This window comes from Equus quagga, chromosome 8 (genome assembly GCF_021613505.1).
Source record: "Equus quagga isolate Etosha38 chromosome 8, UCLA_HA_Equagga_1.0, whole genome shotgun sequence".
NCBI lineage: Eukaryota > Metazoa > Chordata > Mammalia > Perissodactyla > Equidae > Equus > Equus quagga.
The window spans coordinates 35,605,197-35,629,823 of record NC_060274.1 but is presented as its reverse complement, the minus strand read 5'-3'; the positions used below and the strand labels follow the sequence as shown (position 1 = coordinate 35,629,823).

At 40.4% G+C, this 24,627-nt stretch overlaps 1 protein-coding gene across 1 annotated transcript in view; it reads left to right on the top strand.

Annotated features, from left to right (window-relative positions):
* The window catches only part of AMPH (amphiphysin), a 226,590-nt gene that overhangs the window by 98,342 nt on the left and 103,621 nt on the right, over window positions 1-24,627 (top strand). The window contains exon 2 of the mRNA XM_046670061.1: window positions 9,192-9,272. Within this exon, the coding sequence (XP_046526017.1) occupies window positions 9,192-9,272 (81 nt within the window). The remainder of the gene's footprint in view (window positions 1-9,191; window positions 9,273-24,627) is intronic.

Genomic DNA, 24,627 nt, shown 5'->3' with positions numbered 1-24,627 from the left:
TTTTTTTTTTTTTTGAGGAAGATTAGCCCTGAGCTAACTGCTGCCAGTCCTCCTCTTTTTGCTGAGGAAGGCTGGCCCTGAGCTAACATCCATGCTCATCTTCCTCCACTTTACATGTGGGGCGCCTACCACAGCATGGCTTGCCAAGTGGTGCCATGTCTGCACCGGGGATCTGAACCGGCGAACCCCAGGCCCCCAAAGCAGAATGTGCGCACTTGACTGCTGCACCACTGGGCCCACCCCGTCATAACTTGATCTTAAGTTAGGGATGGTAAATAGGTTTCAGCTCACAGGCCAACTTAGATACATTTCATGCAAAACTATTCTGAGGTCAAGTCTAGGTTCAGCGGGATAGAATGGTGTGATAAATTAGGATTCCCCAAAGCATTGGAATATGACAGCATGCATGCCAAATATTTGCTCTTCTACCACTCAATGACTTTGTCAGGACGAGGACCTCGGTGTCATCACTACCCTTCCAACCACTGCTCTTTCTGCCACATGCTGGCTCTCTTGATATGTAAGAAGAGTGTCGGCAGGGCGTTGGGACTTTGGGATCCTTCATGAGAAACTAGGATTTGATTCGAGAAAGCAGAGTAAGGACTTAGAGGAGGGAAATAAGATGTCCAGAGGCACATGTTAGAAAAGAGAGCTTGGAAACCTTGGGAAAATCAGAAAAGAGGTGGTGATGGTAGAATCTGATGGTTTAGCAAAGTAGGTCTTGCTCTACTTCAAATAAGAGATTAAAAATGCCTGGAGAAACAAAATCGAGAAACAGAGGTTTTGTTATAGGTGAGAAGAATCATCATGGGTTTTTGATGGATTGATTTGCTATGTGGAAATAAAGGCAAATAATTTAGCACCTGTTATAGATACCACTCCCTATGACCACATTAAAATTTTGATAGAGAAGTTTGGCATTTCTATTTCATAATATTATAAGCATCCATTTTATTACGTGGATCAGCCATTTGGTACTTTCTTTCTGGTGAAGGCACTGTGAGGAACGGGGTGGAAGGACTGGGTTTGAATCTGGTTCTGCTGCTTGTAAAGGGTATGATCTTGGGGAGGTTGTCTGAAGTCTGAGAGTCTCAGTTCACTCGTCTGTGAAGTCAGATGTGCAGGTTCCTGCGAGGATCAGGTGAAATCATAGACACAAAGTGCCTAACACAGTGACTGGCCTGGAGAAGGCTCTTAGCGTTGGCTGGATCCCTTCCTGCCTCTCTGCCCTGCCTCTTCCATCTCCCCTGTGGCTGTGCCATCAGAGGCAGCTGGTATCAAGATGTGGGTGTGCAATAACTCGAGGAGTTCTGAATCCTTCGTTATTTTCCTTAGAAGACAGAGTGTGGGCTTAGGATGTCATCCAATTATAATTCTTTTGTCTCTCTTTACACCCAGGAGCAGTTTTTTGTCGTTAGTGTTTTTGTTATTTTAGTTTACTGTACAATTTCTAAAAACATAAAAAGCGAAGAACTATGATTTGAAGTTTGCATAAAGAACTTTCAGCAAGGGGTCTGCTGAAGATTGCCTGTATGGTTGTACATGTGCAGCCTAGAAGACATGGCTTTCTTAGGGCATGGTAGCATTCAGGAATCTTGAACGAGAAGATGAGAATAATAGTTAAAATGTATAAATCCTATTTGCTTCCAACGAGGGGAAAAGGCTGTATGGGTGGGTGGTGATAGAGGTATCAGGCCTCAGAAAGGGGATTTTCCTGAGAGTCTGCATTAAGCTACTTACTGTGTGATCCTATTTTCTCCGCTGTCATGTGGATAAAATAAGTGCCAGATAGGAGGGTAGCGACAACTAAAGAGATGCTCTGCCACTTTCCCCAGTTTCAGGCACGTAGCAGATGCTTCATAAATGATTGTTTCTTTTCTCCCCTTCTCTGAGACAAGAGTGCCTTTTCACTAACATACAAAGTTGTAGAACCGAGGATTGGACTGCTGCTGCTTGTCCAGAAGAGTTTGATAACCTTCCTTGTAGACCGCTGCCATCGGATGAGGTGATGCTGCTTCCCCATGACTTACCTCATCTGGAGTAACAAAAATTTATGAATTAGTAGATTTTAAGAATTAGGGAAAAATTCATATGGTAAATGCTAGGTGTCTTTCCCCTGCTACTTTAGTTTTCTTGTTTTTTAAAATTTGTTGGTTTTGTGGTGGGGGGTCATTTGGGAGACACAGCTATAAAAAGGTAAAAGGAAAAAAGAGGAATCAAGCAAACTTTTTTTTTTTTTTGAGGAAGATTAGCCCTGAGCTAACTACTGCCAGTCCTACTCTGTTTGCTGAGGAAGCCTGGCCCTGAGCTAACATTGTGCCTGTCTTCCTGTACTTGATATGTGGGACGCCTACCACAGCATGGCCAGCGTGCCAAGCGGTGCCATGTCCGCACCTGGGATGCGAACCCCGGGCTGCCAAGACGCGGAACGTGCGCACTTAACCGCTGCACCACCGGGCCGGCCCTCAAGCAAACTTTTTAAAAAAATATTTTGCTATGTTTATTACAGATAGTTTTTTAATACACCTTTATTGAGGTATAATATAAATACCATAAAATTCACTAATTTAAGTATAGAATTCAGTGATTTACCGAACTATGTAACCATTACCACAATTCAATTTTTTAAAAAAAATTATTTTACTGAGGTCATACTGGCTTACAACATTGTGTAAATTTTTGGTGTGCATCATTGTATTTCAGTTTCTGTATAGACTGCATCGTGTTCACCGCCAATAGTCCAGTTTTTATCCACTGCCATACATATGTGCCCCTTTACCCCTTTTGCCCTCCCCTGATCACCTTCTTCTCTGGTAACCAGTAATCTGTTGTCCTTCTCTATGTATTTGTTTATCTTGCACATGAGTGAAATCAAACGATATTTCTCTGACTTATTTCACTTAGCGTAATACCCTCAAGTCCATCCATGTTGTCACAAATGGCACGATTTTGTCTTTGTATGGCTGAGTACTATTCCATTGTATATATATATATATATATATGGCACATCTGCCTTATCCATTCATCTGTTGATGGGCACTTGGGTTGCTTCTATGTCTTGGCTATTGTGAGTAATGCTTTGATGAACATAGGGGTGCATATATCTTTTTGAGCAGTTGATTTCATGTTCTTTGGATAAATACCCAGTAGTGAAATAGTTGGATCATATGGTATTTTTATTTTTAATTTTTTGAGAAATCTCCATAGTATTTTCTATAGTAGCTGCATCAGTTTGCATTCCCACCAGCAGTGTATGAGAGTTCCCTTTTCTCCACATTCTCTCCAACACTTATTTCTTGCCTTGTTAATTATAGCCATTCTGACAGGTGTGAGGTGATAACTCATTGTAGTTTTGATTTGCATTTGCCTAATAATTAGTGATGTTGAATGTCTTTTCATGTGCCTGTTGGCCATTTGTATATCTTCTTTGGAAAAATGTCTGTTCATATCCTCTGCCCATTTTTGATCAGATTGTTCTTTTGATGTTGAGTTGTATGAGTTCTTTATATATTTTGGAAAATTAACCCCTTCTCAGATATATAATTTGCAAATATCTCTCTCAGTTGGTGGGTTATCTTTTCATTTTGTTGATGATTTCCTTTGTTGTTCAGAAGCTTTTTAGTCTGATGTAGTCCCATTTGTTTATTTTTTCCTTTATTTCTCTTGCCTGAGGAGACATGGCTTTCAAAAAGATACTGCTAAGACCAATGTCAAAGAGTGTACTGCTTGTATTTTCTTCTAAGAATTTTATGGTTTCAGATCTTACGTTCAAATCTTTAATCCATTTTGAGTTAATTTTTGTGGATGGTGTAAGATAATGGTCTACTTTCATTCTTTTGCATGTGGTTGTCCAGTTTTCCCAACACCATTTATCGAAGAGACTTTTCTTTCTCTATTGCATGTTCTAGGCTCCTTTGTCAAAAATTAGCTGTCCACAGATGTGTGGTTTTATTTCTGGGTTCTCAATTTTGTCCCAGTGAGCTGTGTGTCTGTTTTTGTACCAAAATTTTTTTGATTACTATAACTTTGTAGTGTATTTTGAACTCAGGGAGTGTGATACCTCCAACTTGGTTCTTTTCTCTGAGGATTGTTTTAGCTGTTCGAGGTCTTTCGTTATTCCATATAAATTTTAGGATTTTTTGTTCTATTTCCATGAAAAATGTCATTGGGGTTCTGATTGGTATTGCATAGAATCTGTAAATTGCTTTAGGTAATATGAACATTTTAAATATGTGTATTGTTTCAATCCATAAGCATGGAATTTCTTTCCGTTTCTTTATGTCGTCTTCAATTTCTTTCAATAATGTCTTATAGTTCTCAGTGTATAGGTCTTTCACCTGCTTGGTTAAATTTACTTCTAGGTATTTTATTCTTTTTGTTGCAGTTGTAAATGGCATTGTATTCTTGATTTCTCTTTCTGAAAGTTCATTATTAGTGCTTAGAAATGCAATTGATTTTTGTATGTTGATTTTGTACCCTGAAACTTTACTGTATTCTTTGATTATTTCTGATAGTTTTTTGGCAAATTCTTTAGGATTTTCTGAATATAGAATCATGTCATCTGCAAATAGTGAGAGTTTTACTTCTTCCTTTCCAATCGGATGCCTTTTATTTCTTTTTCTTGCCTAATTGTTTTGGCTAAAACTTCCAGTACTCTGTTGAATAAGATTGGTGAGAGCAGGCATCCTTTTCTTGTTCTTGTCCTTAGAGGAATAACTTTCAGTTTCTCACCATTGGGTATAATGTTGGCTGTGGTTTTGTCATATATGGCCTTTATTATGTTGAGATACTTTCCTTCTATACCCATTTTATTGAGAATTTTTATCATAAATGTATGTAGGATCTTGTCAGTTGCTTTCTCTTCGTCTAGTGTGATGATCATGTGATTTTTATTCTTGATATTGTTAATGTGTTGTATCACATTAATTGATTTGTGCATTTTGAGCCATCCTTGGAATAAATCCCACATGATCATGGTGTATCATCCTTTTAATGTCTTTTTGCATTCAATTTGCCTCATCTCCATTTGCCAATTCAGGTTCTGTCCCTTACTTCTTCCCCTTCTATGTTTTTGTTTTCATAAATTATGTTTTTTGTCTTGTTAGTTTGTGATCATATTGAAGTGGGTATAGTTGTTTTTGATGCTTTCTTTCTTTTTGTCCTTTATGGTATAATTAAGGGTTTGCCAACCTCTTCTGACTTAGAGCTGCAGCTTTCTGATTCTGTCTGTCTATTTAACCTTGCTCAAAGCTTTGTAAACCTTTGCCTTTTTGTTTGATGTAGGAGGGCTTCTTTCAATATTGCTTGCAAGGCAGATCTAGTGGTGATGAACTCACTTAGCTTTTGTTTGTCTGGCAAAGCTTTTATTCTCCATCATATCTGAAGGATAATTTTGATGGTTATAGTATTCTTGGCTTATAGTGTTTGTCTTTCAGTATTTTGAAGGTATCATTCTACTCTCTCCTAGACTATAATGTTTATGCTGAGAAATCTGCTGAAAGCCTGATGTGGGTTCCTTTGTAGGTTATTTTCTTCTGTCTTGCTCTCCTTAATATTTGTTTTGGTCATTTAATTTTAACAGTTTTACTATTATATGCCTTGGAGAAGGTCTTTTTGCATTGAGGTAATTAGGAATTCTATTAGCTTCCTGGACTTGCATGTCCAGTTCTTTCCCCAGGTTGGGGAAGTTCTCAGCTGTTGTTTCTTTGAATAAGCTCTCTGCTCCTTTCTGCCTCTCTTCTTCTGGGATACCTGTAATCCTTATGTTACTTTTCCTAATTGAGTCAGATATTTCTCAAAGAATTTATTCATTTTTTAAAAATCTTATTTCTGTCTCCTCCTCCACCTGGATCATATCTAGGTTTCTATCTTCAATCTCACTAATTTTCTCTTCCATATGATCTGCTCTATTTTTAATGCTTTCTACATTATTTTTTCTCATTAATTGTGTTCTTCTTCTCCAGAATTTCTCTTTGTTTTTTTTTTTCAGAGTTTCAATCTCTTTGGTGAAGTACTCCTTCTGTTCATTAATCGTATTCCTGAGCTCATCGAACTGTCTTTCTGAATCTTCTTCCAACTCGTTGAGTTTCTTTATGACAGCTATTTTGAATTCTCTGTCAGTTAGATTGTAATGTTCTGTGACTTCAAGTTTGGTTTCTGGAGAATTGTTATTCTCTTTCTCTTCTGCCGTGTTACTGTAGTTGTTCCTGGTGTTTGATGAATTGATCCTCTGCCAGTGCATTCGTGGTAGTACCCACCTTTCTTATCTGGGTAAGGCTTTGATGACTTTGGTTCTGAGCTGCTTCGGATGGTATTTAACAGCCTGCACTTTCCACCCTCTGCTGCCTCTGCCAGAGGTGTCGTCAGTGCCCTCTTTGTGCTGCTTGTGCCTCTCAGGTTGCTTGTGTCTTGCTGCTTTCGATGTCCCTGCAGTCTGAGGTGTTGCCAATGAGGCTACCAGGCTCCAAGCACTTCTGCTGCTTCTGGGGTTGTATGGATCTCGTGTTCCTCCACTGGCTCTTCATTTGCTCTCCATGGGCTCAGATGCTGCTGCCCTGCACATTGTCTATGCCGCTGCTCCTGGGTTGTCTGGGGGTGCTGGTTGCACCGCTGCCAGAGGTGCTGGGTTCATGAGTGTTGCTGTTGCTGCTGGGGGCCTGGGGACCCAGGGACTTGTATGCAGCCCTTGCTGCTGGTGGAGCTGGTTTTCGGGGTGCCATCCATGGGGGCAGGGTCACCGGTTCTGCTGTGGTTCCTGAAATCTCTGGTCGCAGGTTTCTCCTGCTACCACTAGCGGGGAGCAGCAGCTAAGCAGGGAGAGGTTTCTGTTGTTGCTTGCTGTGCAGCCTCTGGTCTCTGGTGCTAGCCAGTGTGTTTTCAAAACTCAGGTCAGGGCACCCTGTCCAAGCTGGGAAAATCTGAGTTTTGTATAGTATCCCCATTATTGGAAAGACCTGGCCACTCCAGGGGCAGGGGGAGGGGGTGTGCATACTGGATCTGCTGGGACATGGGCAGGGAGCAAACCACACCTTTTCTTTCCTGCCCCTGCCAAGTTTGCTTGCAGGTGTGTGGGCCTGTGTGATCACTGTACCCTGGATCACTGCTGCTGGGGGAGGGGGAGAGGGTGCTGCCCCAGTTCCATTTCCTCTTGGGGGTCCAGTCCACCCACCTTTAGATGTATAGATGCATGGATCCCTTAGGCATCCTGTTGTGCTGTGTAAGGAATCCTCTGTTTGTCAGTGGATGTCCAGTTGCTGTAACGTAGAGGGGAGAGACAAAGGGAACAACTCACTCCCCCATGATGCTGACATCACTCTTCAAACTTCCTCCTTCTTAAAGCATTACTTAGAATGAAAATATGGGCATAGATGGGAAGGGATCTTGTAACAAGCTCGAGAGTCCCTCTGTGATTGAATTTTACTTTTCTTGCTCATGGGCCTGTGTAATTTTGCTTTCCCCTATCTCTCTTACAACAATAGTAATAAAAATAATAGTAACAATATTCTGTGTTTGCATAACTCTTCTAGGTTGATCTTCTTGTTGTAGTTTTTTGAAAACTAAAGACAAGATTTTCATGTAAACATAAAATATATGTGTCATAGATTTTATTCAACTCGTTAATTAATGAAGTGCCCAGTATGATGTTAAAACTGATTCACAGTGTATTTGTCGAGCTGGGTATTTATGGACTGTTTAATGAAGAGATTTTAAAATAAGATTGCTGAGTTAGATACAAAACTATTTAAAGTCCTACAGGGTGATAAACTATAATCTTTGGGGTTATCTTTTCCATTGGACGGAAACAGTTATCATGCCTTTCTAAGAGAAATTTTCGAGTTAACCTCTGTCCCTGTGGAGCTGTAAAATGCCCATTCGGCAGGAGGCCAATCAGAAATGCAGTCCAGCACAGCACCAAAGGACGCCCAGTGATGTCTCTTGTCTCTTTCCAAGTTTTAGGTGGTTTTAATGAGGCCTTGAAAGACCTCATTAAAACTTCTTAATTTATACAAGGGTATAGGTTTGATTTTAGGAAACAAATTGGTGTAATCTCATGTAAAACCTAGCCATAGAAAGTGCTTTGTAAGAATATATGTTTTAATACCTGAATGTTTATGTTTCACAAAAATATATTTGGTAATGCCGTAGGGCGCGTGTATCTGAGAAGGCAGTGTTTGCAGAGTTTTTATATTCTTAAACACGTTGGTGTTTTAGGTACTAGATACAGGAGTTTAAATAGTGAACCCAGTTGTGGCTCTCAGAATCCTTCTGCTCTGTCTCAAAGTAACTTTCTGTTGTATCTCTAAGAACGACTTCTCCTGATAACCAGTCCTGTGCTCTAGGAAAACAGGACTACTCATGCCCAATCCCACAGTCGTAATGATTTTTCCAGTGATCTTTACTTAGGCTGCTTCCTTGGCTGGAATGTCCTCTGCCTCCTTCCTGTCTATTGGAACTTCCAGTACCGTTTGAGGAACCTCTGCAGAGCATTCCCTGAAGCCCTCAGCTCTAAAGGAGATTGCCCGTAACACTTTGAAAGCCCCTCATGTTGCTTATTACACATTGTCTTTGATTTGTTATTTGTGAACCTGTCTCGTCTACCCCACTAGATTATAAATTTCTTGAGATTAAGTGCTGGGGCCTTGCTTTATTCGTTTTTGTATTTCTGGATGACCAGTGCTTATCGTGGGGCCTAGCGTATCCCAGTGCCTCTTCAAGAGTTTCGAATTGAAGGGAATGTGGGAAGATGGTAGAGGGAGAACTTACCATGTGCCTGGCTGCAGTGACTCTAATACCATCCCTATGAAGTAAGTTAATACTTCAGTTGAATAACTTTGGTTCACTGTTTAACAAACAGTTGAATACCTGTTATACATCAAGCTTTGTGCCAGATGCCTTGGCCAAAAAGACAAGGCATAGATTTTGTCTTTTAAGTCATATATAGCCTACTGGAGAGAACAGATACGTAAATAAATAAAGGCAGTGTAGCATGACACTTGCTCAAAGTCACGCAGCCTGGGAGTGATGGGTTTGTGGTTAAAGCCTGTTGAACTCCAAAGCCAGGATGTCCCAGAACAGAAAAACCAGCTGTGCTAAGAGTGACATCTCCTCAAAAGAGCAAAGCAACAACCTTGCTCTGCGTATTATTGGAAAACGTTATTAAATCAAACCATTTTGTTTTATTTGCAAACTAGGTCCTTCAGAAGCTTGGGAAAGCCGATGAAACAAAAGATGAACAGTTTGAAGAATATGTCCAGAACTTCAAGCGGCAAGAAGTGAGTATGTTTATCTAGTTAAGGGAGTGGGAAATGAGTTGATTGGGTTTGTGTTTTAGTATATGATTAAAATGCTTTAAGGTTGTAGGAAGAACTTCATTGGGGTTAGTGTTTCCTTGAGGGTTAATGCTTGCTAATGCTGTAGACTTTCTTCTGGAGGGCCGAGGAAGAGGCACTAGGCACTGCGGGAAGAAGATTTGTGTTTTAGCATCTCAGGAGATTAAGACTTTGCTTCTCTGGAGCTCCTTAATACAGATGACTGATCTAAAGGGGAGATGATGTTTTCGGTGATTTGTACGCCACTAAGTATTAGAGAAGCAGTGGTTAAACACTTCTGGCAAAATTACTTTAATTGTTGCCTGCTTTAAGATCATGCATCCTCAGCAGGCATTATGTCTCTCCCAAAGGGGCAAAAATTGGTTCTTGGTTGGTGAAAAAAATCATGCTCTTTTTATGTGTACATGTCACGAAACAGATATATAGTATATCTATGGTATTAAACTTGTCCAAGGAGCGGTGCGATTAGAAAAAAAATGTCTAAAAAGGCCCTTCAGGGGAGGCAAGAATGAAAAATGGGTGAGAAACACAGTTTGTGATGTTTGTTCCTTTAATGGGCTGCTATGTGCTCAACAGATGCATGTATAAAGAAATAAACTTTTTGAAATGGGCTGTTTCTATCTCCAAGGCTTTGATAGTTGGCTAGTGTATCACTCTTTAGAGAGCATGCGTGAAGATCAGGGATGGGGGAGAGATACAAGCCAGCCCCTCTGAGATTAGAAATCTCAGAATCTGGAGATCATTCTAGAGGTGGAGTGGGAAGAAGGCTGGGCCAGCAGACTCTGGAAAATGGGATTTGGACATGGGGATAATGTGAGGACATGGATTTGTTTTTCCTACTATCGTTCGAGCCACCAGTGTCCACAGAGGAAATTGTGGCCTCAGGGGTGAGGATGTGTGGCTTCAGGGATGACACCCCAAAATGGGAGATCATCACAGGTTTTGTCTCACCCTCTTTACTTCTGTTTGCAGATCCCTGATCCTGGAGGTTTCTTTCTTCCATATGTGTAGCAGGGTTCCCATTGTCTTCTCGCTGGTAACATGTTATTTCTTTTCCTCACCAGCAGGGGTTGTAAAATCCAGTAGGTATAGAGCAAGTAGACTAGTCTCCACCAAAACACATTCCTGAATGCTTTCAATTTCATCCCGAGACTAAGCGTGGACATGTGCAGATAGGAACTGCATTTACTGTGAGGGATGGCAATCTTGTTCTATCTGAAAGTGAGAAACAAGAGGGGAGTTGGAGAAGAAAACAGTGATAGAAAAACAGATCATGACCAAATAACTGAGTATTAGAGAGAGCTTTGCATTAACCAAGGTAGAAAAGAGAATTCCTAGAGAAATGTTGGATGTAGGCGCATAGAAGAAGTTGTCCCCCGGGCTCCTCCAGGAGAACAGATTCTCCACGTCTCCTTATGTTCTCATTTGCCAAGTTCTCGCGCATTCTCTCATGCATGTGGATAACACTCATACCGATCATTGTCTTGGATTGCAGCAACTTCCCACCGAAAAACTTGTCAATCAGTGCCCTCTTACTTCACAGGGCAATCCCAAATGTCTGCTTTAAGGGATCGGATTTGGATAAAGAAGTGAATCATGTTTATAGTTTTCCCTGCTTGAGGGTTTACACTCTACCCTTTGGAACTTAGCCTTCCTGTCTGGTGTGTCCCTATGGAGCTAATTAGTTCTTTGCTCTTGGATTTTTCCTCTGTCATTTCTATGGCATTATGATGTTGTTAGCTCCCCAGAAGGTTAACCTGGGGAAACATCAAGTTCAGGAACGCATTCATGACTAGGAGGCGCTCTGCTTTTTTCCGTTACATTGAATTTTTATTACGCATTTTGGACTTTGTTGACGGAACCATGGGAGGATTGTGTTTTGTCTAAGGTATTAGGGAAAAGTGCAGTTGGTTAAATCATCAACTTCATCGGTTAAGTGATCTGTGCCAGAAAGAGCATCAGCATGGGGTAACTTTATAATGCTGCCCTGCCATCAATTCCTGTCGCTATACACATTTTCAGATGTTATGGAGCAAATCGTATACTATCGTTCTTGAAGACTAACACCTTAGGTCTCTGAAGAACATTAGCAGATTTTAAGATCTTGGTAAAACTTCACAATTTGGGGAAATTTGAGCAAACATTTCTACTTTATGAGAGTGAGACAAATAAAGCGAAATAAAGAAATAGCATTTCTTAGAGGGTCTCCTGACCCCCTTTGGTATCCTTTGCAAATATTTTTGGATCGGAAACATCTTGTATTTGCACATGCTCATTTTGATATTTTTTGTTTTAATCAGAATGAGTGAATTTATAGTCATTGTACTGCAGTGAGGAGAGAGGGTACCTTACTCCGTCTGTATTTTAGAGGGAGAGAGGGTGGAAAGGAAGGGGTGGGAGGAAGGTAAGGAGAGAGATCTGTTAATTTTCTATAGAAACAAAGTAAAGATTGGGAAGAAAAGCTGAAGGCTGAATCTATTAATACTCTATAGAGGGAAAAATGTATCTCTTTAACCCCCAATATGTATTGGTGACCAGTTCACACCTGTTGCCTATGCTGAAAAGGTGTGCTGCTTATGTGGAAGCGTTAGGCTAGGAAGAAGGATATACAAGATTGTGATAACCTCTACAAGCCCTATTATTTTTCGTGTTAATGTAATGGTGAGTCATTACTCTAAAGGCAAAAGGCATTATCTAAAGGCGGCCTGCTCTGAAGACATTATCTGAGCTAGGAAATCTAGATTTCATATTTAAATTTTCTGTGAATATATATTTTTCAAATCCAAAAAAGTTACTATCTACAGTATAAAATGAATTATATTTGGATCTGTGCCTTATGATAGTCATCTGGCCACACTCCATTAATACTTAATCAAAAGTAGACCATTCTGGAATGTTCTAGAAAGTGTTCAAACATTCTGAGCCCTGATCTTGATTCTAAATTCCCTTTAATAAAATCGTAAGGGTCCTCATAGTTATTGACATAGTCCCTACTTTTTCATGTTGGAAACAAAGGTGGCAGAAGGGTCTATGTTTGAACTCTAGCTTGAGGCTTATCTTTTCTTTGATTGCACCCCCAAATTTTGTTTTTGATCCCAAACCTCTGTTCCTAAAAGGTGGTTTGCGTTAGACTGAGAGCATGGATGCAGGTTCTGTTCCTGCTCTCTCAGTTGTCCACTCCCCATCGCAGTATCTTTGAGGTCCAGGTTTCATAAACCGCCCAGTTAGGACAGGAGGAAAGGGGAAAGTAGAGTGGAACAAAAGGGACTGGAGGGAGCTCCTCTGCAGAGAGCTCAGGACTTTCATGATGAAGAGCGCTAAGGAGAGCAAGGGTTATAGAAATCCAGCAGGATGAACAAAATCTGAGTTCCACATTTCCTCCCAGGATTTTTTTTTTTCCCCTTCCTATCTGTTTTTCCTCTCTTACCAGAGCTGCTAACAAGTAGCAGAATTGCTGGTGCGAACATCAACTCCTTTCAGTTCACCTGGTTGCCTGTTGACGATCTGTTAATGAGCGGAGAAAAGGAAGTGGAACAAAGGTCCTTGGCCTCCCTCCCTCCTTCTTGTTAATAAACTTGCCCACTAAGATGGCACGCCTGTGGCAAGTGTGCTAACACAACAACAAAATAACACAGGGGCTGGTTGGGCCCAGATAACCAGCTTTGATCCCATTTCTGTGAGCAAAGATGTGAGCACCCCACTGGAGGTGCGACGTGTGAACAGTCCCTCAAATAAAGGAAAAGGAGGTCTCACTTCTCACATCACCACAGCTTCTCATTCCCTCTTTTAAATACCATAGCAGAGTAGTTTTGCGGGTTCTCTCCATGCCCACCACCGAAAACAGTCTAACTCTGGTGTAATACAAAAGAAGAAGAAAAGAAATATCGAGAGCTTGAAATCCTCTCCAGTGGTGAGAATTCGGAACCAGCAATTCCATTTATGAGGATAATGCAATGATGGTTTGAAAGCTGGAACATGTCTTCTTCGTCATCTCTCCTCTGCACAGGGATCCTGTTTGCCTGCTTTCATCTTTTTATCTCCACAGGACTGAGTGCTTTGCACATAAGCTTTAAAATATTTGTTAAACTTGAAGCTGAACCTAGTGGCAGAAATGATTATTTTGAGCACATTCCTAGAGCATGTTTTTATTCCTGGGGTGGAAGAGATGTTGAATCTTGTGTGAATTTTTGTAAGCAGTTTCACGACATTTTTTAGGACGTGCTTATATAAATAATTAAAAAGGAAAATTACAGAAGAGAAGTTTCTAAGAAGAATGTAAATACAAAATGTACTCCGACAGTGGGTTAAAGTGTGGATAAAATTTTTATTTATGGGAAATCATATTTACATTCTGAAAACTTTTGCAGGTTGCTTGAGCAAAAGGCCTAGCGAGTACCTTAGAACTATTTTTTTTTTTTTTTGTGCCACAGATGGCCATCATTTGCATCTGTCAGTGTATCCACCTTTCGTATATTAATAGTGACCTTCTGAAATAGCCACTGCCTTGATTAAATGTGAGCTCATTGGGTCTGTTTTGAGTAATTGTCGAGTTCTAAATGGCAGTGTCCTGGCTCAGAGAGTGGAGACCTTCCGTCAGCCACAGAGCCCCCTGTCAGGTCACTAGACCTTCTGGGTTTTGAGTAAGAACCTCAGGTGGCCAGTTTTGTGGGCAGCAGAGCAGTGGTTTTCAAACTTTAGCTGCATCAGAATCACCTGGGAGGCCTCGGTACAGCGCAGGTTGCAGGGCCCCACCCCTAGAATTTCCAATTCAGTGGCTCTGGGATGAGGCCTGAGAATCTGCATTTCTGACAAGTTCTCAGGGGATGCCACTGAAGTTTCTTGTCTAAATTAGCTCTTAGTCTGATGGTTGCTAAATGATGATTTTTTAAAAATTCCTTATACACTTATTAATTAGCATCCTACTCTATGGTCAAACTTTCTCTTCTCCCCTAATTAATTATGTCGGTATGGACTTATGGATTCTTATTTTATTCAATGGGTTATGACACATTATTATTATTAGTGGTGGTTTTGAAGCACAGTTGTCCCCAATTTGGCCAGTGGGAACTCCTGGGAGTGGAATCCTGTGTCCCTTTCAGATGTCCCCATCATTCTTTGAGAACTCTGTCTTACTTTTTGGCACAAGATGTTCCAGGTTCATGTCATGCTTTTCTTTACTCAGCCTTGGAATCAGCCGTTTCTCAAGGAGTCTGGTTTCTTTCAGTGGAGAATGGCATTTAGAAACCAAGATCTGGGTGGGAAGTATTCTCTGTGCTTCTAGGCCTTCTAAGTGGACAGAACACACACACACACATACACACACGTGTATTTACACCCACAGACATCTATACTATTTATTTCTCAGCTTTCTGAAACCATGCCATCTCCAATTATAATTCAGTGTCTCCTGCTTTATTTGAGCCTTCTCTCTTTCTGTGTTTGTACTTCCTTCTTTGAGAGTGAGAAATCTGGCTTCTCAATATACATATTTATTTGTGCATCCCCTTTATGTAACCCATCTCCTCATCTCCTGTGTCGCACCAGTGGAAAGCGTTCCCTGCTCCCTGGCTGTGGGCTGATTCATATCAGCTTGCACTTTCCCCTCCCCTCTGCTCCAGAGGCCCGCTGGCCAAGACTCACCACCCACTTGGTGCACCAGCCGAGAGGTCCCCCTTGCCTCGTGGTGTGCCTGCTGGGAGTTCTCTCAGCCCTGGCTTCCAGCACCATGGCTTCTGAGAGTTTCCCCTCTACCTCCACTAACTCTGACTGTGCACCAGTGGAAATTACTCAGCTATTACTTGTTAGCACCTAATTGAATTTTACAATGGGATCTAGTAAAGAAAAAAGCCATGTCTGTGGGACAAAGTTGACTCATGGGCTGCACTATGCTAAATGCACCTGCATTACTATACATGTAAGTATACTAAATAATAAGCATTATTAGCACCCTAAAAGAAAGGTAGCAGTTAATGTAGTCTGTTAACTTACTGGAATCTTCTTTTTAGACTTTAATAGGATGATTGTTATCAATTATAAATGTACACGTTGCATTTACCCTTGAAGAATTAAAATGTAGTTCCCCCCAGCGTATCAGGAATTTCTTATGAGAGGTGTAGTGGTAAATTTCACAGGATTGTAGAATTGGCCCTAATTACCCTGTTTCCATTGTGGCTACTGAGGGAAAGCTCAGTAGAATTATCAATACTGGAATGAGGGCTTAACTCGTGCCAGGGCAGCTCTGGTGCAAATTACGGGTGTATTATTTATAGAACATATTCCTCCCATTGTTGATTTTTATACTTTTATCTAAAATAGACATTATTTCAAGTCATGCATTTGAGAAAAGAAATCATTCAGGGCCAAGGGAAGGTAGAAAAATAAAATATTTAAATTATGTTGATACAAATATAGCAGGGCTCTTGAAGATCACAGTGTGGTCAAAATATAGCAAGTGCAGTGTCGTGATAGTCATGACATTCTTTAATGGTGTGTTGCTAAGTGTCTGGTTGCCTTCACATTCAGTTTTTGCCCTTTGGTAGATATCTTTTGGCAGAACACAGCAAGCTCTAAATCGGATCAGGCTTGTTTGGGTCCTTTATGTAATGGATAAGGCTGTTAGAGGGAAAGGGACATGTTTTGATGCTGGGTGAACACCTGCCCAGGTCTTAAATGGACATGGCAGACCAGGAGGACAGAATTCTGGTGCCATTTCAGTAAAGAGTGTGTAAGGGAAGCTATTACTGAAAGTCATGCCTCATATCAAACCTTTCTAACAGAGAACAAATAGTCTATAGATCAAGAAAGCAGCATAAAAATGAAGTGGGCAATAACTCGTTTTTCCTTTAATGAAGTGTAATAAAGCAAGAGGTGATGCTGGAGGGGTGTGTTATACTCAGCCTGCACTTACCCAAAAACCTCTCTACCAATAACTTTCTCCATTCTCTAAAAAATGTCTCACTCCACACGTACATTTTAACTCAGGAAACTCTCCGGCCTTCTGTCTGGGATAGTTCCTTTAATTTACCCTTGTCAGAATATGTGTTTGTACACTTGGAAAAAATTCTGCTTGGTTGATCTCTGTCTTTATCAGTCTCTGCTATGTAGGGCACGAATTATTAGAGCTACAAATTGCTTTGGGCTGCTTCTCACATTCAGAGCACTAAGCTTTTCTTCAGCTGCACCCTGATTTAATCGCACTGCCTTTTTAGTATTTGGCAGATAGAGCCTAGCAGCCCTGCAGATGGCTTCTCTCTTCAGGCATCACGTTGAGGGAGCTGATTCGAATCAAGATGCTCTGGTGTAATTAAGGGCGGAAGTTGGTGGAGTGAGTAGCTGGTGGTCCCTGGTGATGGTGTCATTTAGGAACTGGAGTGCTTGCTTCCCAGCTCTTTTTCACCTCCCCCGTGCAGTTGCTTCCTTATGATGGGACTGCCCTTGCCTGGGCTGCCATCTTCATCTGTTCACTACTTTTCTTTAAGGTCAGCTTACAAGACGTTTCCTACCTGATGTCTTTCCAGTCCCCTCAGCCAGGATCTCTCTTTCTCTGTATACTCTAGTCATACATTATTTGTGTTCATACGATAGTCCTTTTTTCAGTTTTCTTATGTGAAAGTTATTTAGATGCACATCTCTGTCCTCATTAGGTTATAAAATATTTAAAGGAAGACATCCTTAGTCGTTTCAAAAATCTTCCATGTCCCCTGGCACCTATTAAGTGCTCAGTAAATATATCCCTCCTTGTCACACACATTCTCTGTATTCACCTTTTGTCTTGGACATTACATGCCTCCTCCCTTATTCAATATCAGATCCCTCTTCATTGTCGTTTACTTTACCTCTTTCATCCCGATTTTTGACAGCAAAATATTCCTTGGGGAATGTCTGACTTTGCCTGGACTCAGTTCCTACCAGGGTTATTATCAAGACTAGAACAAGGCCCTGGCCCTGCCCTGGGTTCCAAGCTGCCCTGGGTCCATGCTGTTCCATCTATATCTGCTGGCATTTACAGTATTTTCAATCTTTTAAGAGCTTTACATACTTTTGCTAACTGAATATAATGCCATTTTAATTATGCAGAAGAATGTTTTTAGTCCTTGAATCCCAGTTATGTTCTCCGATTTGTAGATTTTTTTAAAAATATATTTTTTTAGAGTAAGCTCATTCTTCTCTGATAGGATAATATTTTTACCACAGAGCATTAATATATTTAATTGGTATCAGTTAATTGTGTCTGAGGAACGTCTGAAGGAATTGTGAGTCTTGTTGCCTAAATTTATCCTGAGTTTCCATTAAAGTTTAAACTCAGTAATCACACAATATTCTATGAGGGAATTTGTATATGTCTGCATCTCTGGAAATAAAGTTTACCTAGAGTTACTCCTATGTCTAAGTAGCTATAAATTTCTCTGAGAATTCTGTAATACTGAACACCATTTTAGTGTGCACATGTTTTCTAACATTTAAAGTGTTTTCTTTTAATATCAACTTTCAAGGAAGTTTTTAGGTTATTTGATAGATAATTGCATGTGAATACACGTTTAGAACAATAACATGTAACTGTTTAGACATCCATTTGCCTCATATATTTTGTGTCTTCGGCATGCCAGGGATGAATCTAGGTCTTTGGGAATCTTCAGTGAATAAGACAGACAAAGGTTGGGCCGACCCAGTGGCACAGTGGTTAAGTGTGCATGTTCCACTTTGGCGGCCCTGGGTTCACTGGTTTGGATCCTGGGTGCTGACGTTGCACCGCTCATCAAGCCGTGCTGTGGCAGGCATCCCACATATAAAGTAGAGGAAGATGGGCATGGATGTTAGCTCAGGACCAGGCTTCCTCAGCAAAAAGAGGAGGATTGGCAGATGTTAGCTCAGGGCTGATCTTCCTCAAAAAAAAGACACTGCCATTGTGGATCTTACATTCCATAACATTGGGGAGCAAACGATAAACAAACCACAATAAATAAGCAGATTATACTGTCTGCTAGAAAATGATGTGAGCTGTGGGGAAAAACAAGTAGAAAATAAATAGAGCAAGATGGAGGGTGTCAGGAAGCTTGGAGACAGCAAGTCTCAAGTTTTGCTTCAAAGGGGAGCAAATAAAGGAGACTATAGCTGGGAGGGGAAGTGGGATCAAAAGGACATTTTCTTAGGATGGCAAAAATATGTGTATCCTAACGAGGCTCCTTTAGTACAGAGGACAAAGTGATGGCTCAGCAGAGAAAGGGGAGAGCAGCTGACTTTTGTCCTTGGCTAGGCAGGAGGAGGTGGGGTCTAGTACACAGCTGCAGGGAGCAAGACACTTAATCAAGGATAACAGGTACAAGGCCAGATCTAACTTTCCTGGGGATACACATCTATCAAAGCATTTCTTGGCTGACTCAACACGTAATTATTGAGTGTCTGCTAAGCACAAGGTGTTGGAAACAAAACGATGAACAATTCAGATGTAGTTCCTATCATTATGAAGCTTGTGTTCTAGTGTGCAGAAGTCGTCTTTCTTTTGAAGCAATTAAACTAGTATAAAAAGACAGAGGATCTTGAGATAATGTTACTGTACTTCCTTCATTATGATGCACTTGGATATCCTAGTTTCACCACTTAACATTAACACATGAGTATACTCTCAACCCAGTTGGTATTCTTAGAAAAAAAGGTTTCTACATCTTTCCTCAATCTCTTTTCCAGCTAGACTCCCCAGGCTCAATGGCTGCTAATAATTCTTACTCCAAAGGCTCTCATTCTGTAGAGCTGCTCCAATAGCATACTAATTATTCATGCAATGGTTATGATTGGCTGTGAAATTCTTAGTATAACTGATTTATATGTAGTTATAGTCACTGTATGGCAAAAAAGCAAGGGAATATAATTTGCTGCTAAGGGCTACTAAGTCTTTAGTTAAGACTGTCAGTCTCCTTTGTAATATTATTCTTATGGAAGAGATGTGTTTTACATATAGAGGCTTGATTTAGAGTCCGTCTTTGATAAGTATAACCATGATTGCTAATACAGTTGACTTCTGTGGGAGAGAGCAGATAGTGGAAACCTGTACCTGTCGAAAGAATGTATTGGCCCTTGCTCTTCAAATTGTCCTGCATTTTTTACAGTCTCTCGATATATTTCATTTTGAACACGGTCATTACACCTCCACTTTTTGCTCGCTTGCTTTCAAGGAGCAAAATGAGTCTGCCTACTTTGTGTGTTGGGGATTGCTGTCCACGGTGCCAGATGGGAGAAAGAAGACACAAACATTCCTTGGAGATCCTGTCCATCTTTTACCTTCTCTACTCTTGTCTGTTTCATTCCATCTACATGAATATCTCTTCAGTGATGGCCTATATAAGTCAAAAGCTTTACCTGAAACCTCACTAAAATTTGACCCAGTCAAACTACAGATGTTCCAGGCATCACTGTTTGTGCCGCTTCCCATGGAGCCAGTTCCCCATTTAAGAAATCACTTCTAGTGAAAGCTCTTTATGTTATTGCTCTGAAGATTTCCTTTTATCTATCCTGTTCTATTACCTATCTTTAATAGTATTCCATCTTACTGCATTAATTAACCATTCCAGCTGGGGAGGGTTTAGTATCCCATTCCTCAGCATTCATTTAGAGACCGATTCCATATTTCTTACACTTCCCCTTGAGAAGTAAGCTCATTATCTAGTTTGGATGCTCCTCTCTAAATGAGCCCCTGAGTGACTGTACTATTTGGTAATGGGATCCAGAGAATTAGGCATATCTCTCATCTAGGCCTAAGGAGACTGTCTGAAATGGTTGTGAACATCTGCATAGATGAGCTGCAGTTGATTTTCAGATTTGTTTCAGTGTTGTTGGTTCCCATTGCCTGTAATTCTCTCTCATAACTCACCCTGAAAGCCCCATGCTGACTTTGCATTGGAGTCGCAATCTAAGTGACAGAGGTATGTTAGAAGGAGTGTCTGATGGTGACTGACTGCAACCTGGAGCCAGACATATTTTAAAGTGTCTTTTGGCCACCTCATACTAGAGCTACATTCTAGTGTTTCCATCGACATATTAAGTATCAATTAAATTATAGACACAGTAAAAAATTATAGTAGAAGTTCCCAAATAACCTTTTGAATCACCTGGAGGCCTTTTAAAAATTCTGATTCCTGGGTCCCACTCCAGACTTCTGAATTAGGTCACACATTTGACTTGCGTCTGTAAAGAGACATCGTATAGCAGTAACAACTTGGATGCACGCCTGAGATTGCATCAATATAGTAAAGATAATCGTTCCCTTAATTGCACATCTCTTTGAATGTGTTTCTAAACCTTGATGATTATAAGAATCTTCTAAGAAGCTTTAAAAATTTACAAATTTCCAAGCCAAACTAAATTTGGTTTAGGCAAAGGCAGCAATAAAGTATTTTTATTATTAAGACCTTCCACAAGTAGGCTTTGGCACTTATAAAGTGTTTTGTATACTATCTCACTTGATTCTCATAACAATTCATAATTATAATTCTGCTTTATGTATGAGAAAACTGAGTATGTGGTGTAAAAGGTTTTATTTTGGGAATGAGCTTGAATTTTCTTTTGACTGTTGGTATTCATGCTTGTTTTCTCACAGTAATTTATCATATTGGCTTGATTTTTCTCAGATCCATTGTTAAGTAGTCATATTATCTCCATAAATTAGTCCCATGTATTTTAGGATCCTCTATTACTGCAACATTTAAAGCTATAAAAATACTTTCTAAAAAAGATAGCTGTATATTTGAGACTTAGAAGTACAAATAAAAAAACAAGGAAGCATTTTAATTCCCAAGTAGCTTGTTTTGGGGAGGTTTTATGTATTCCTTGTGAAGATATTCCTTTGTGATATGACATGTAATTTAGTCAAGGATTTGTGAAACGCTTATGCTTTGCACAGTTTATCATTTAAAAAGTATTGAGTAGAGTAATAATAGTGACGTCTAATGTTTATTGAATGCATACTATGTGCCTGGCACTCTGCTGATACTTTCCATGGACTGTCTCCCTTGACCTTCATCATAGCCCTAGGAAGTGAGTACTATTATCATCTTCATTTTACCGATGAGGAATTGAAGGCCTAGAGAAGTTAAGTGACTTGCCCAAGCTTGCACAGTTAGAAGTAGCAGAGCTTAAAGTTTAAAACCAAGCGGTGTGATCCCGGAGCCCACAGACTTAGCCACCATGCTATATGAATCACATGGAAGATACTCTGTGGATTGTGAGCTTTTGAGAAAAACAAGTGAACAATTGGTATTTTTATGTACAGATAGGACTGCATCATGAGAGCATGGAGAGTGGTACCTTTAGTTAAATTCTGCTCGTTGGTCAGCAGTTGATTCTTCTTGGACAGCCTCATGCATCATCAGCTGGCAGCCATGCCTTTACAGCCTGGGGGCATAAAGGTGGTAGAGCACAGTGGTCAAGCATGTGGGCTCTTGAGGAGGATTATGGGACCGGAGTAATCCAGACTACTTGGGCTCCAATACTAGCTTGCCGTCTACTAGATGTGTCGCCTACAGGCTAGTGTCTCAGCCTCTGTGCCTCAGTTTTCCCTTTTGTGAAAGTCTACTGGCCTTGTAGTTATTGTGAAGATTGTGGGTTAATAGAGCCGTGACACTTAGGACAGTATCTGGAGCAAAGAGAGCACTCAGTAAGTGTTAGCCTTTGTTACTATGTTGCTGTGTTAAAGTCTTGCTTTGAGGACATTGTTATGGGCTGAATTGTGTACCCCCTAAATTTGTGTGTTGAAATTCTGACCCCCCAGTACACCTCAGAATGTGACTGTATTTGAAGATTGGGCCATTAAAGAGGTAATTAAGGACAAATGAGGTCATATGGGTGGGTCCTCAGCCCTATGAGTGATGTCCTTGCAACAAGCAGGACAGATACCAGGGAATGCACGCATACAGAAAAAAGGCCTTGTGAGGACACAGTGAGAACTCAGGTGGCCACCTGCAAGCCAAGGAGAGAGGCCTCCGGAGAAACCAAACCTGCCAACACCTTGGTCTAGGACTTCTAGCCTCCAGAACTGTGAGGAAATACATTTCTGTTGTTTAAGCCATCTGGTCTATGGTATTTTGTTATGGCAGCCCTAGCAAACTAATACAGACCTCACCAATGGCAGTTTCAGAAACATTCTGGAGCTTATATTGACTGGAGTAATGGTAGACAGGGCGCGTCTTTCCCTCTCATGAATGCATCTTTGTAACTTGACACAGCAATAGTTTTTTAATACTTTTACATCCTGTCCAATTTGGTCATGATAGAGCATCATAGATAGAGCCGGCATCCATAGCCACAGAAGGAGACACTGGACAATAAGCCATAGGAAGACTTGTTGGGATGGGTCTCCTGTGGAGTTTACTTAATTTCTGGGTCACTCTCCCTCCCCCCACCCCACGATATGCAATACTGTGCTCTAGGTATTGAGGCGGATGTTGAAAAGATATTTATATAATGCCCCTAATGCACCTTACAAGTGAAGTCATTTCTCTCTCTCTCTCTGTCTCTCTGTCTCTGTCTCTCTCACACACACATACTCGGAAGAAAGTCAGAATGACTTTTCAAGGGTCACAAACTCAATTGGCTAAAGGCAATAAAGCATATCTTCAAATCGTATGCAGTCTGCAGCCTGTGGTGATTTTAATAGTACTAACTAGGCAATTCTGTCCCCTTGCACACACAGTGGGTTAGCTTTACCAAGCGACCAGAATAGAGATCTGTATAAACTCAAGTTGGCTGGCTTAAGGGATATTTATGGAAAACCTGAGCATGTATTACTAGCTAGCTTTCTTATTTTGTTTTGTTGAAAGATAGAAAGTATATTAGATTTGATTTTCAGATCATAAGTGTTCTTGGGGTTGCTGACAGGGATAGTTGGAACTTGGGCCATGAATCTTGAATAAAATGATAGAAACTGAGGTGATCTCTTTGATATCCATCTCCCTTCTATGCACCACCCCCTACTGCCATCAGCCCAGGAAAATGATTTCAAAATCCATTCCTGTTTCCTGTCTGTCTTATATATTTTGCATTAATATATGCCAAAAGAAGTTTAAAAAAATGGAGAAGTTGTTCCATGAAATGAATGCTAGGTTCTTAACAAAAGCTCCTGTTACTACAAAGAGCTCACAGTAAGAAAACAAAAACATAAATTTCAGAGGCCCTGCTGCTTTTACCTTTGAAAAACTCTCGTCTTCCAATTTAATGGCACCTGAACTTGTCATAGGGCGAGCTCTATTTCCTGGTAAACCGAGAGTGCCTGTGGTGCTCAGCAGCCTGGCATTGTCTTTGGTCGTAAGTGGGCTCAGATATTACGCCTTATTAGTCATCTGTTAATCAAGGTGCTGATTATGGCCTCATTAAATCTCATCTCCTTGATAATCTAATTTTCTTCTAAGCTTCAAAAATGCTCAGAAAATTTATTAACATTGCTTTCAAGATTGAATTAACATGCCTGAACTCTGAGAAACTGAGCCAATTTTAATTTTGACTTGTTACTTAGCCTTTTCAAGAGAAAAATGTCAGTAAAGGCCAAAAATAATAATACGATTGTGGGCACTTCTTAGGCTCATAATCACAGATGAGATGACAGGACTTGCCTTTGTGAAATCACAGCTTTGTGAAGTTATATCTCCTCAGATCCAAATTTCATATATCTGTTAATTTTCCACTTGAGCCTCTTTCTAAATATCAAGTCACAGATAGTTTCTGATTTAAAGAGGCAATTTGAGGAAAAGTTTTTCTGTGTTGTGTGTGTTGTTTTCTTTCTCCTGCCAATTATAACTCTTTTTGTAACAAGAGTTACCTACAAATATAAATCAGTACTATATTTGCCATATTTTAACAAGTCAATTCAACAAGCTGTTGCTTGTTTGATAGATACTAAATACCTATTGCCTCAAGGTGTTTGGCTAGACCTGTGTAACCTTATGAATAAAATGCACTGGATTTGATTTTGCAAATACAGTTAGGGCCTCAGTGGTACATGCCTGCCTAGGGGTGTCATGCACATGGTAGTATGTGGGCATGGTGCCCCAGAATTTCAGTGGTTGCTGCCTGAGTTTAGTTCCTAGAAATAATTAATTTATTCTATGCATTGTGTCTACAATTCAATCAAATTAAATACCTCAGATATGGCTTCTTTCTTCTGGGCAGAAGTAAGTTAGTTAAAGGTTGAGCTAACAAAATTGTTTTGGCTCTTGAGGTCCTAGGCATAAGTTTTTACACATATTGGTACCTTTTTAATGCTTCAGAATTTAGTGTATCTAAACACTCATTAATTTCAATTGTCATTTGTCAC